The sequence below is a fragment of the Leuciscus leuciscus genome (genome assembly GCF_965113295.1).
Source record: "Leuciscus leuciscus genome assembly, chromosome: 7".
Lineage (NCBI taxonomy): Eukaryota > Metazoa > Chordata > Actinopteri > Cypriniformes > Leuciscidae > Leuciscus > Leuciscus leuciscus.
Window position 1 is genome coordinate 2,494,714 of NC_138731.1, and position 12,647 is coordinate 2,507,360.

Sequence of the window (12,647 nt, forward strand, 5' to 3'; positions counted from 1 at the left end):
AGCCCTAAACGGCTTAGCTCCAGTCTATTTAACGGATCTTCTATCGCCCTATAATCCATCGCGCTCTTTAAGATCACTAAATTCAAGGCTTTTGGTCATACCTAGGATATCCAGAACCACCAAAGGAGGGAGAGCGTTTTCACATTTGGCTCCAAAACTCTGGAATAGTCTTCCTGATACTGTTCGTTGCTCAGACTCGCTCTCCCAGTTTAAAACTAGATTAAAGTCGCATCTCTTCAGCCAGGCATTCATATAATCCTACAGTTCAAACTACAATCCGGCCTCTAGCTCATAAATGCCAGAGGAGAACTGGCCCCCGACTGAGCCTGGGTTCTCCCAAGGTTTTTTTTTCTCCATTAGGTCACCTGATGGAGTTTTAGGACACCATTAGGTCACTTGATGGAGTTTTTCGGTTCCTTGCCACTGTTGCCTTTGGCTTGCTCAGTTGGGGATATTTTGGGGATATTTAATTTAATTTTATCAATCAATAAATTCCTCTTGAAACAAACTTTGTTGTATTATTTTAATTTAATACTGTGAAGCTGCTTTGATACAATCTGTATTGTGAAAAGCGCTGTACAAATAAACTTGACTTGACTTGACTTATAGTAAAACACATTAAATTGAGTTAATGCCTAAATAATATAATATTTAGATTAATAATATATTTGAATAAAAATAATAATAATATACCTATAAAATGTACCTCATTAATATCAGTAATCATAGTTTAATGCATAATATCAGTTGTTTAATATCATTAATTAACATTCATCTATATAATATTGTCTCAATATTTTAATGTTTTATTCAAGTAATGATTAATAAAAAAAAAAGGTAGAAAAAAAACTCAAAAACTAGCATGCAATAAATGTTAAAGCAGAAATAAGAAAGCTATTAAGTAATCCCTGGTTTAAACTCGCTCGCTCCCGCACTTTCACGCGTGCTCAGTCCTCTGCGCATTTGATTCTGGGAAATAGTGCTTCAGCAAGTGTACATCGAATGTACACTCATATTCCGAGAGGATTTGTGGGTAAAAGTAGTGAACGAATGTAGGGAATGATGACACCAATACAAAATGACCGACACCCGATAGAGTGGATAGGGAGCGGTTTCGGACACGGATAAATGCCTCCCTTCATTCATTCAACCATGTGTTCAGTTCAGTTCCGGGCGTTGTTGGGGCTGTGTTTGTTGTCAGTACTGGGTCTGCCCCACCAGTAGTATGCGCCCAGACTCCCTTACACGGTATAGCAAATCAAATAATAAACCAAAACCCTCACAAAAAGCTTTCCTCCTCTTCATTAACCCATTGCAAGCGTCAGCCCACCACCACAGAAGCCAAATTGGGTTGAAATAATCAAATGAGGCTACTCCCTTCAGTTCGCTGTTCCCATTCTAGGACGTCGACACACTCGTCCTGGACCTCCTCTCCCAAGCGGGAGGGACAGTTTGGCATCCCCAACCCGAGTTGTGGAGCCTCCATCTATGGCCGCTTGATGGGAAACTTCATGTCTTTCCCGAGAGGTCATGAACATTCAGCCTCTTCTGCTAAATTTAGCATCGGTCAAGTGAGTTGGCGATTTGCTGGTTCTTTCAAAGGAAGCATCTTGCCTCGATTTTGAGCCTAATGTTAGTAAAGTCATCATTAGATAAAGAAGGGGCTATGTGCCTATGTGCCTAAAGTCATACCGCTCTCTGCTCTCCTTTTACTGAGGATGAGTAAGCACACGGTCCAGGCCCTTAGGGTGTACATTGAGCGCTGTAGCCAATTCTGGCCGTCAGAGAACCGACCGAGTCCTTCGGAGTAATTATACAAGCTATGAGCTTGAATGTAATTCATATATTTGTTCCAAGGAAAAGTGTACACAGCTGTAAAATCTGCATACTGTTGGGTTACACATTTCAAAGTAAATATAATACTTTTTTAGATTTACTTAAGCTTATTTATTTGATACTGTTATGTTTAAATAAATAATAAATGTTTCAATAAATAGGCTAAATTGAATAGTCCGGCCCTCGAATGAAGCTAATTGAATAGCCCTGCTCTAGACGGTGTACTCACTCTTATACTGGAGTGAGTGAAGTAAACAGAATTATTTTAACTTTGTTTTACACTGTTTATGCATCAGACCCCAGGCGTAAACTTGTATGTTTCTCCCTTATTTACTTCTGATCTGATCGACCAGAACACTTCTTAATGCCAGGTGTAAACGAGGCCTTTGTTGGGTTTGATGTTTTACTGTGTGCCATTGAACTAGGGTTAACTTGTATTTGTTTTTGTTTTGCTTTAGAGCCAATGCAGCTGAAAGAGGAGAGTCAAGAACTGGAGGAATCTGAAGTGAAAAATCAGAATGAGAAAGATCATGATTTCAAAACTACAGAAAAGTCTGTTAGTTTCTCAATTATAAAAAAGGTTTCCTCACAAAAAAGAGCTGTGAAGACAAAAACTAGAAGTGATTTCACCTGCCAACAGTGTGGAAAACATTTAACTCGAAAATCAAACCTTGATGTCCACATGAGAATTCACACTGGAGAGAAGCCGTTCACCTGCCAACAGTGTAAGAAGATTTTCAGTGAAAAACGAAACCTTGAAGTCCACATGAGAGTTCACACTGGAGAGAAGCCGTTCATATGCCAGCAGTGTGGAAGCCGTTTCACTCAAAAATCAAGCCTCAATGTCCACATGAGAGATCACACTGGAGAAAACCCATTTACCTGCCAACAGTGTGGGAAAAAATTCACTCAAAAAGGGAACCTTAATGTCCACATGAAACTTCACACTGGAGAGAAGCCTTTCACCTGCAATCTGTGTGGGAAGAGCTTCACACTAAAAGGAAATCTACAGATTCACATGAAACTTCACACCGGAGAGAAGCCGTTCACATGTGATCTATGTGGGAAGAGCTTCACAGTAAAAGGAAATCTACAGATTCACATGAGTATTCACACCGGAGAGAAGCCGTTCACATGTGATCTGTGTGGGAAGAGCTTCTCACTAAAAGGAAATCTACAGATTCACATGAAACTTCACACCGGAGAGAAGCTGTTCACATGTGATCTATGTGGGAAGAGCTTCACAGTAAAAGGAAATCTACAGATTCACATGAGTATTCACACCGGAGAGAAGCCGTTCACATGTGATCTGTGTGGGAAGAGCTTCTCACTAAAAGGAAATCTACAGATTCACATGAAACTTCACACCGGAGAGAAGCTGTTCACATGTGATCAGTGTGGGAAGAGCTTCAGATGTAAACAAACTCTTGAAATCCACACGAGGATTCACTCAAGAGAGAAATCTCATGAGTGTGGAAGGAGCTTCAAACACAGTAAACACCTTAAGAACCATGTAAAAACACACAGCGGAGAGAAGCCTCACTTGTGTCTTCACTGTGGAGTGACATGCTTAAGCAAAGCAAGCCTTAAGAGTCACATAAATCGTCACACTAGAAAGAAGCCTTTTGCGTGTCCTCAGTGTGACGCGAGTTTCACAAAACAAAGAGACTTGAAACATCATATGCAAACTCATTCTGGAGAGAAACCTAAATGTTCTAAGTCTGCCAAGAGGAAAAAAAAGTAATATCAAAAATCACCTGTAAATTTACTCTGGAGGAAAGTGATTTAATCTTGCTCAGGGTCAGATTTTCCTTTCTTTTTCTTCGCGCTTGCAGATACACTTGGCAATTTTAAATGCCACCAGAAAATCGTTGTAAAATATATTTTTAATAGCCTATATGTAATTTATTTGATTGTTCAATACATCAGAATCAAAATGTTAGATAAACTTGTTTTGCTGTGAAATGCCATAATGTAAATGGAGAAATTGCAAATAAATAGGCATTAACTGAATAAAATAATGAACATTGCACTGCATTATTTTGTTCCTCTTCAGTGAGAGAATGCACAAGTAAACGGATGGTTTCAGTCGTGACTTGAATATGCCTACGGTTGGGAGTATGAAAGCATATGCTTTCCTAACACCCCAGTGTAGTGACGGGGACACTATACTGTCAGAGAGCACCGTCCTTCGGATGAGACGTAAAACCGAGGTCCTGACTCTCTGTGGTCATTAAAAATCCCATGGCATTTCTTGTAAAGAGTAGGGGTGTAACCCCGGTGTCCTGGCCACATTCCACCCATTGGCCCTTACCAATCATGGCCTCCTAATAATCCCCATCCACTGAATTGGCTCTATCACTCTCTCTCCTCTCTCCACCTATAGCTGGTGTGTGGTGAGCGCACTGGTGCCGTTGTACTGTGGCTGCCATCGCATCATCCAAGTGGATGCTGCACACTGGTGGTGTTGAGGAGTGATTCCCTGATATGATTGTAAAGCGCTTTGGGTGTACAGTAGTAGATATGAAAGCACTATATAAATGCCTCATTCATTCATTCATTCATTCATTCATTCATATGGATAGCAATATTCAATTTGAAATCTAATATTCAAAATGGCAAAGCAATATGTAAAATGGCAATGTATTTCTGTATTTATATGTTCATTTTCCATACCAAATGTGCTTCTAATTTACATCCTATAATATAATTTACATTTGTCATTTCCTACACTAGTTTTAATAGTTTAAACATATATTTTAATGTTTTATGAGTTGCAAAATGAAAAGGTATTACAGAAATGAGTAGATGTGGTAAACATGTTCAAGCTTCACATCCTGTGCCGTGTCTGAGGTGCTGAGCGGCTGTGTTGTCAGAGCATAATTAACGTCTCTCCAGTGGTATGTGCTCGGCCTGCCTTGGCAATACGCAATGCAACACGATATGACACTTCAGTGGCTTTTGCATTTAATTTAACAATCTCCCACAATTTATTTCTGACCTTGAAAAGGATTGAAGTTTTCTATGGAAAACTCTGGCCGTTTTCCTGCTGCGTCAACATTCTTGGTGTCACCAAAGTTGTGCAGGTCTCATGCTATCATTATCCAGAATCTCCTGACAAAAGTTCATCTGCTGGTCCTGTCCACATAAATCCTTAACTCAAATACTGATCATCATATCGTCATCTTTTGGGTGTAAGCCCTGAAACTGAAGGCTTTGAATCTGATGGTCTCAGAAACCGCACCATTGTATTAATAGGCATGAGTGTATTGGTGGGCTTGCCAAAATGCAATGGATTCAGAGATTCTTCTGGATGAAGAATATTTGTCTATTATTTTTGTATGTTATTTTTTAGTAATTTGTAAATAATGTTTTAAATATAATATAATAGTTAAACTTTCAATTAATTATTATATTGTTTTTTGCTTGCTCTGGCCCCAACACTTTGAAAACCCCTGGTATAAAGGATGTACTGTAAATCTACAGGATTTTACGTTTTTGAATTTAAGGAAATGTCCGTAAATTGAACGAAAAACTTCCTGTTTATTTTCTGCCAGGACATTATCCATTGTTTTTATGGATTTAGTTCTGACTGATGGGAGTTTGCTAGAAGAGACTGGCCAAATAAGTCAGGACTTGAATAACTAGACTTGTCATTTATTCATTTTTTTTGGTGTGAAAACTGAAGAATTCCCAAAGCTTTTTGTCAGGAATGGTGAACAGAGGACTCAAATGCAGAGGTATAGTGAACATTGTTTATTAAACTTTGGGTAACACAACCTACAAAGTAAGAGACACACATGAACAGAAATAACTAGAAGTGTGGGAGCTCCAGAGCCAGAGTTCAGTGGACACGGGCTTTGGAGGTCACCCACGATTACCAACACGGGACGGGAAGCGAGGCGAGACCTAGAGAACAGCAAGGAAAGGGCCAGTGGGTCTGGGGACCGAATGATGGGCTTGATCTTGGAGACATGAAAAACTGGGTGGATATTCTTAAACTGGGGGGTTAATTTGAGTCAAGCCGACACTGGACTGAGCACCTTAGTGATAGAAATGGTCCAACACATTTGTGTCCCAGTTTACCTGAGAGATGTCTGAGAGAGATGTCTTAAGAAGATAACAAGACCTTTTGATCACACACACGTGAAGTGGTGGCTTGGTACCGCGACGGTCCGCCGACACCTTGTTCCTGTCGCCAGTCCGAGTGAGGGCTTCTCTGGCGATCCTCCACTTACAGAGGCATCTCTGAATAAACGCATGCGTGGATGGAACAACGGCGTCGGATTCTTGGAAGGGGAATAATGGTGGCTGGTAGCCTAAAGCGCACTGGAAGGGACATAAACCCGTAGACGAGACCAGGAGGGAGTTATGTGTGCGTACTCGACCATGGATCTGGAACTCCAAGACGACGGTTTTGCCAAGGCCACACAGTGCACGACCCTCTCCAGACCCTGGTTAGCACGTTCGGCCTGACCGTTAGTCTGCGGGTGATACCCGGAGGATAGACTCGCAGTCGCCCCCAGCTGTCGACAGAACTCTGTCCAAAACTTAGACACAAATTGGGGACCCCTGTCAGAAACAACATTTCTTGCATTGTTTTCCTGTTATCTATGTAAATATGCTTTGAAACAATCTGTATTGTAAAAAGCGCTATATAAATACATGTGACTTGACTTAAGCCAATGCTCGGTTCTGTGCCTAAAGTGAACCTCCCGTTGAATTTCGACACTGCATTCCCCCTTCTATAATCAACTCAGAAACTCACAGAGTACCAAAACTATCGGGGTTGCCTAGTCACTATGCGCTTCTATTGCATGGCTTTTAATTGTTTCGATGTGGTGCCGTACGAGGTCTGTGCGACCGGGCAGGGGTGAAGAAACATCTGCTTGCAACTTGGCTAAACCGGTGAGCTTCAGCAGCGAGGGGTGATCTCCCCGGGACCAGAGCGAGCGGATTGGCTTTAACAGCTGCTTCTGTTACGAGATCTTCCTCTGCTAACTCAACCCACATCACCTCATTCCATCGGTTTAAAAGATTAAGATGATAAATTTGATGTAAATCTCCCCTGTCCGTTCGTCTTGCTTCATAATAGAGATCCCCAACTCGCCGTGTAACCTCAAAAGTTCCTTGCCACTCCGCGAGTAATTTAGAGCTAGACGTTGGGAGTAATAGAAGCACTTGATCTCCTGGTGTAAACTGAACCTCCCGCACCGCCAACAACAGGGGCTCGAGCCACTTATCACAATTTTCGGCGTCCTCTTTTACGGATTTACGAACCATGGATTTCTTTTTTGGATGTCATCTGGCCACGAATCATGAGCATCGGGTGATCTCTGCGTGTTTTTGTGCTGTGTTTTATCTCTCATCATTTCAAACCTCCTTTCAAGTTCCTCAGCTGTGATGTCTACAAATCGAGCAGAGCACACCAGCATTGTAAAGTTAGTATTTAGTGTGAAATTAATTGGAAATTGGAAAAGTTGTGGGAAATGGATCATGTTAAAAACCCATAACCTTTTCTAAAACAAACATGGAACATGCAAATACTATTATTTAACTATTTCACATGCGAATTACATTTCAGTTCATTGCTAATTGAAGGTCCGATTCATATCGTATTTCAGATCATATTTTCCAGAAATATCCAATTTTGGAGATTAATAAATAAATACTGCAAATGAAATGATAATACGCATTAACATTTTAAATAAAATTATTGTAATGGTTATTTCAAATAAAGTCATAGTTTTGAATAAAATAATGTATAATAGGATGGAATGTGCGTATCCACACACACACGTAGGTGTGTATATATATATATATATATATATATATATATATATATATATTTAATACATTGCTGTTGTTTTTTCTCTGATTCCTACATACAGGTGCAAAGCCAAGAACAGAACAAATACACAAGGCTAGAGGACAGACATCAAAGGTAATCTGATGTGTTTTTACCAAACACAGAGCCTCAATGGTTTAGTGTAAGGTCACATGCATCCATTATATATATATATGTATATATATTGTGTGTGTGAATACCCATATATATATATATATACACACACTACCAGTCAAAAGTTTTAGATCGGTAAAATTTTTTATGTTTTTAAAAGAAGTCTCTTCTGCTCATCAAGGCTGCGTTTATTTGATAAAAAACAATAAAAAAACTGTAATATTGTGAAATATTATGACAATTTAAAATGACTGTTTTCTATGTGAATATACAGTAAAGTGTAATTTATTCCTGTGATCAAAGCTGAATGTTCAGCATCATTACTCCAGTCTTCAGTGTCACATGATCCTTCACAAATCACTCTAATATGATGATTTGATGCTCAAGAAACATTCATGATTATTATCAGTGTTGGAAACTGTTGTGTACAAATTGTTTTCAAAATTCTTTGATGAATAGAAAGTTCAAAAGAACAGCATTTATTTAAAATAGAATATTTTCTAACATTATAAATGTCTTTACTGTAACGTTTGATCAGTTTAACTCATCCTTTATGAATAAAAGTATTGATTTATTTTATTTCTTTCCCCCCAAAATAAAATTAAAATTCTTACTGACCCCAAACTTTTGAACGGTAGAGTTTAATGTTACAAAAGCTTTAGATTTCAGATAAATGCTGTTCTTTTGAACTTGCTATTCATCATAGCATCATGAAATAAAAATGTAAATAACTGTTTCCAACACTGATAATAATCATAATGTTTCTTGAGCATCAAATCATCATATTAGAGTGATTTGTGAAGGATCATGTGACACTGAAGACTGGAGTAATGATGCTGAACATTCAGCTTTGATCACAGGAATAAATTACACTTTACTGTATATTCACATAGAAAACAGATGATTTACACTGGAATAATATCTCACAATATTACTGTTTTTGTTTGTATTTTTAATCAAATAAATGCAGCCTTGGTGAGCAGAAGAGACTTCTTTTAAAAACATTAAAAATCTTACGGATCTAAAACATTTGACCGGTAGTGTGTGTATAAACCGGAAAACTCGCAGTTCTCTGTAATGCTGTGAACATTAGCTCACTGTGGTGACTGTGCTTTCAGAGACTGTGACTCTTGTCAACATAGTAGAGGTGGAAAACACGTATTATCCCCTCATAACCCAGCATGCAGTGCTCTGATCATCATATTTCATTTCACTCTAAAGGATTGCTACAAATGCAGGAGAAGAATTGGAGTAGCCAGTAAAACATGTCAGCACTGTAGTGCCGAGCAGCCGTACAAGCAGAAGCTGGAGAAGAAGAAGACACAGCTTTCCCAGGAATGGATTGACCGGCAAAAGAAAAACAGCAGTGTGAACAAAGTTTACGATGCAGCGAATCTCCTGGTAGGTTTATCTTTCAGATGTTAGTCATATAATAGTGAGTTAATAATCCCTGATCTTTACCTTTTACACATGCACTTCTATATTTATACACAGACGTGTCAGCAAGTCTTCTTTGAGTGTGTGTTCACCGACTGAGTGTAAGATCTGTGTGTGTTTTCACTGTACTCGGGTCTGATAACGAACACTAAATTAGAAGTTTGTGCACAACATTAGAAAGTATAATAAAAAAGAGTTTGTACAGAGCAGGGGTGTCCGAACCTCTGTCTTAAAGAGCTCAGCTCCAGCTTTATGGAAGTAAAATAATGGCAAATGTCTTTGAAACAAAACAAAAAAGCGCTTGTTGAATTGCACTAATTACACAAAATATTACAATTTTCAATAATGAAAATGTGTGAAATGTTTTGAATTTCAGTCCATAAAAATGCAAGTTATTTATCTCTGAACTCTCAGTGAATTCAAATAGTTTTTAAGAGTGTGTGTGTGTGTGAGAGAGAGAATTTGTAGTTATTTATCAGATTTTCCGTGTTATGATGTGTGAGTCTCCTCCCAGCTCCACAAGTGGGCTCTTCTGGAGCGGTTCCCAGTGCTCCTGCTGGCCCGGAGAAGCTCCAGTGGTTTCTCCACCGAGTGCTTCTGTCTGTGGAAGATGGACACCGAACACACACACACGAGGCTTTTCTGGCCATATAGAGGCTGTGTGAGAGTCTTCTTCATGGTGATTATCCAGTGCATGCTACATTTACACATATTCAATTGCTTATTAATGCATCCTTTGCATTAATCAAGAAACTTGAGCCTTGTATTATTCTGATTGTCAAATTGATATTACCTTATTAAATACAACCCATAGGTGGACTTAATAAACCATAATAAAAGTTTATTTGATGTATTTATTTTTGCTGAATGGTTGTTATTCTCATGTGCACGTCACAGTGTGTTTCTCCAACAGTGGTTAACACGGATAAAAGCATGCTGGGAAAGCGTCCGCAGGCCACACACACACACACACACACACACACACACACACACACACAGACTGAGACTGAGTCCACATCTCGGCTCACCTGTAACGGTACAGTATCTGCAATATATCTGACCTGTTCTTGTACAGCAAACAGTTTTGAGGACTCATCACCTGTCCAGATGCAGAGCCTAAGAGTTACACTCATAAATGTTTCATCCTTGAAAACAACAACAAAATACATTAAATATGTTGTTTAATTCTAGCATGTTTTACCATAGATTACTTTTACTTAAATACACTACATTATATTCATATTCATATACACTACACGGCTTTCCCCCGACTCAGAGATCGAGGCTCGTTGCCGAGAGTCAGAGCCAGACGACACATTCTGGCCGTGAGATTTCACAGAAAAATCCTCTAGTGTGTGATCAGCACAGACTTCAGCTTCAGACTATGACTCCATCCAGATGGAAGATATCAAACATGCTTTACAATTTAAGACAATTTTATAGCACTTTCCCCCGGTTTCACAGACAGGCTTAAGCTAGTCCCGTGACTAAAAGGCATGTTTGATCTGGTTTAACTGAAAGCATATGTCAGTGCCATTGTTTTGTCTCTAGATATACACCAGTAATGTTGTTTCTTCTAGGGCACGTTTGTAAAAGCTACTTAACCCTCTGGTGCTCTTCGCATGTTCGGCCAAAATTACAGGTTTTGTTTATTTTATTTTTTTATCAATTAATGAATGTACTATATTTTAGTTTCATAATGTTTTTTATTTAATATTTTGTATTTTTAGGGAATTTTTTTTATACTAAATTATATTTTTGCTGTATTTATAATCCATTTATTCACTTTTTGAGCTTAGACCTGAACATGTAATTTCCAGCTTAAACTGTGGTAAATCTTGAACGCTTTAGAGCGACAGACTGAAGTTTGATCTCTTTTCAAAGACGACACTCGGCAGATTATTGCTGAAGTGGAGACAGTTTTAAAAAGTGAACTTAAAAAAAGTAACAGAATTTTACGTATTTTGTTATGAAAAATGCACAAAAATACTATTTAATTTTTTTTATGAAATATATATTTTCAAAATCACGTTTTACTCTAAAATTGCACGAAAATCAAAGCCATAAATCTAAACAAGTTGAGGTTGATATCTCAATAAATGAGCGTTCAGTAAGAGTGTGTTCGGCTGCAGTACCGAACGCTTCCACTAGAGGAAACTCCTCTCATTCATTTCTAATGCGCTCGTTTCTGACCGCGAGGAGCACAAGTGTGACTATCGTTTTCAGGACCATTTAACCTGTTCGAGTCATGTCCATGATTTTGTGTGTGTGTGTGTGTTCACAGAGCAAGTGCCAAAACCTTTACCAAGTTTTGAACCATTCTGGTAAAAAAAAAGAAAAAACGTAAACATTTCCTGTAAAAAATGTCTGAAGAGCACCAGAGGGTGTGTCCTAATCCTGGCTTAATCTAAACCCTGTCTGTGAAACCAGGCCATTCATTGGTCACATTGGTCATGTGTCTCCTAAGCACAAACATACGCTGTATATTTCAGTGTGTTGTGCCCAGAACAGAGGTGACAGGTTGTAGAGTGTATCCCAGCTGTTAGATAGATGTGTGATTACAGCAGCTTATGCAGAGGTTCATATCACACTGTTATCCTTCCAACAGACAAAGAAGAAAGCATCACGGGAGAGAGTTCACAGACCGAAACATCATCATCATCATCATCATCATCATCAGAGTCGCACACTCTTTTCCCTCCATCTTCCTCTTCCTCCTCTCCTTCATCTTCATCCATCACTCCTCCTGTTTTCATCTCCTCTCCTTCATCTTCTCCTCTTCCTCAAGCTGAACGCTCCAGTGAAGGTCCAGGCCCAGTGTCTTCCTCACGGGGGAAACGGCCAGTAAAGAGGAAAGCAGACCCTAAAGGTGTGTTTTTTGGACATATGAATCAAAACTGTGCTTTATTTTGCACTGTGACAGTTTTAATCAGCTGAAAGTGAATATTTTGGTAACACTTTACAATAAGGTTCATTATTTAATGTATTAACTAACATGAACTAACAATGAGCAATACATTTGTTACAGTATTTATTAATCTTTGTTAATGTTAGTTAATAACAATCCAGCTGTTCATTGTTAGTTCACAGTGCATCAACTAATGTTAACAAATACAACCTTTGATTTCAATAATGTATTAGTAAATGTTGTAATTAATATTAACTCAGATTAATAAGTGCTGTCGAGGTATTGTTCATTCTTAGTTCATGTTAACCAATGACCCTTATTGTAAAGTGTTACCACTGTTTGTAATAGCAGCTTATTTTGCAACATTTTTTGTAGCTATTTTCTTTGAACATGCGAGACTTCTGATTTATGTCTAAAGAAGAATAACAAACTAAAGTGAATGTTGAACTACATGTGTGATGATGTAGTTGTGCTCAGTGATGATGATGATGATGATGTAGTTGT

General features: G+C 38.6%; 1 protein-coding gene across 3 annotated transcripts in view; it reads left to right on the forward strand.

Moving 5' to 3' along the window:
* Positions 1–12,647, forward strand: part of LOC309503393 (tigger transposable element-derived protein 1-like) — an 85,841-nt gene that overhangs the window by 19,125 nt on the left and 54,069 nt on the right. For 2 of the 3 annotated variants that reach the window (XM_082176209.1, XM_082176208.1), the window contains one exon: positions 2,295–6,515. In XM_082176209.1, the coding sequence (XP_082032335.1) occupies positions 2,295–3,580 (1,286 nt within the window). In that variant the 3' untranslated portion in view covers positions 3,581–6,515. Of the gene's footprint in view, positions 1–2,294; positions 6,516–7,727; positions 7,781–9,019; positions 9,200–9,749; positions 9,915–11,843; positions 12,105–12,647 lie in introns of those variants that run through there. The other variant, XM_082176211.1, reaches the window with a different exon arrangement.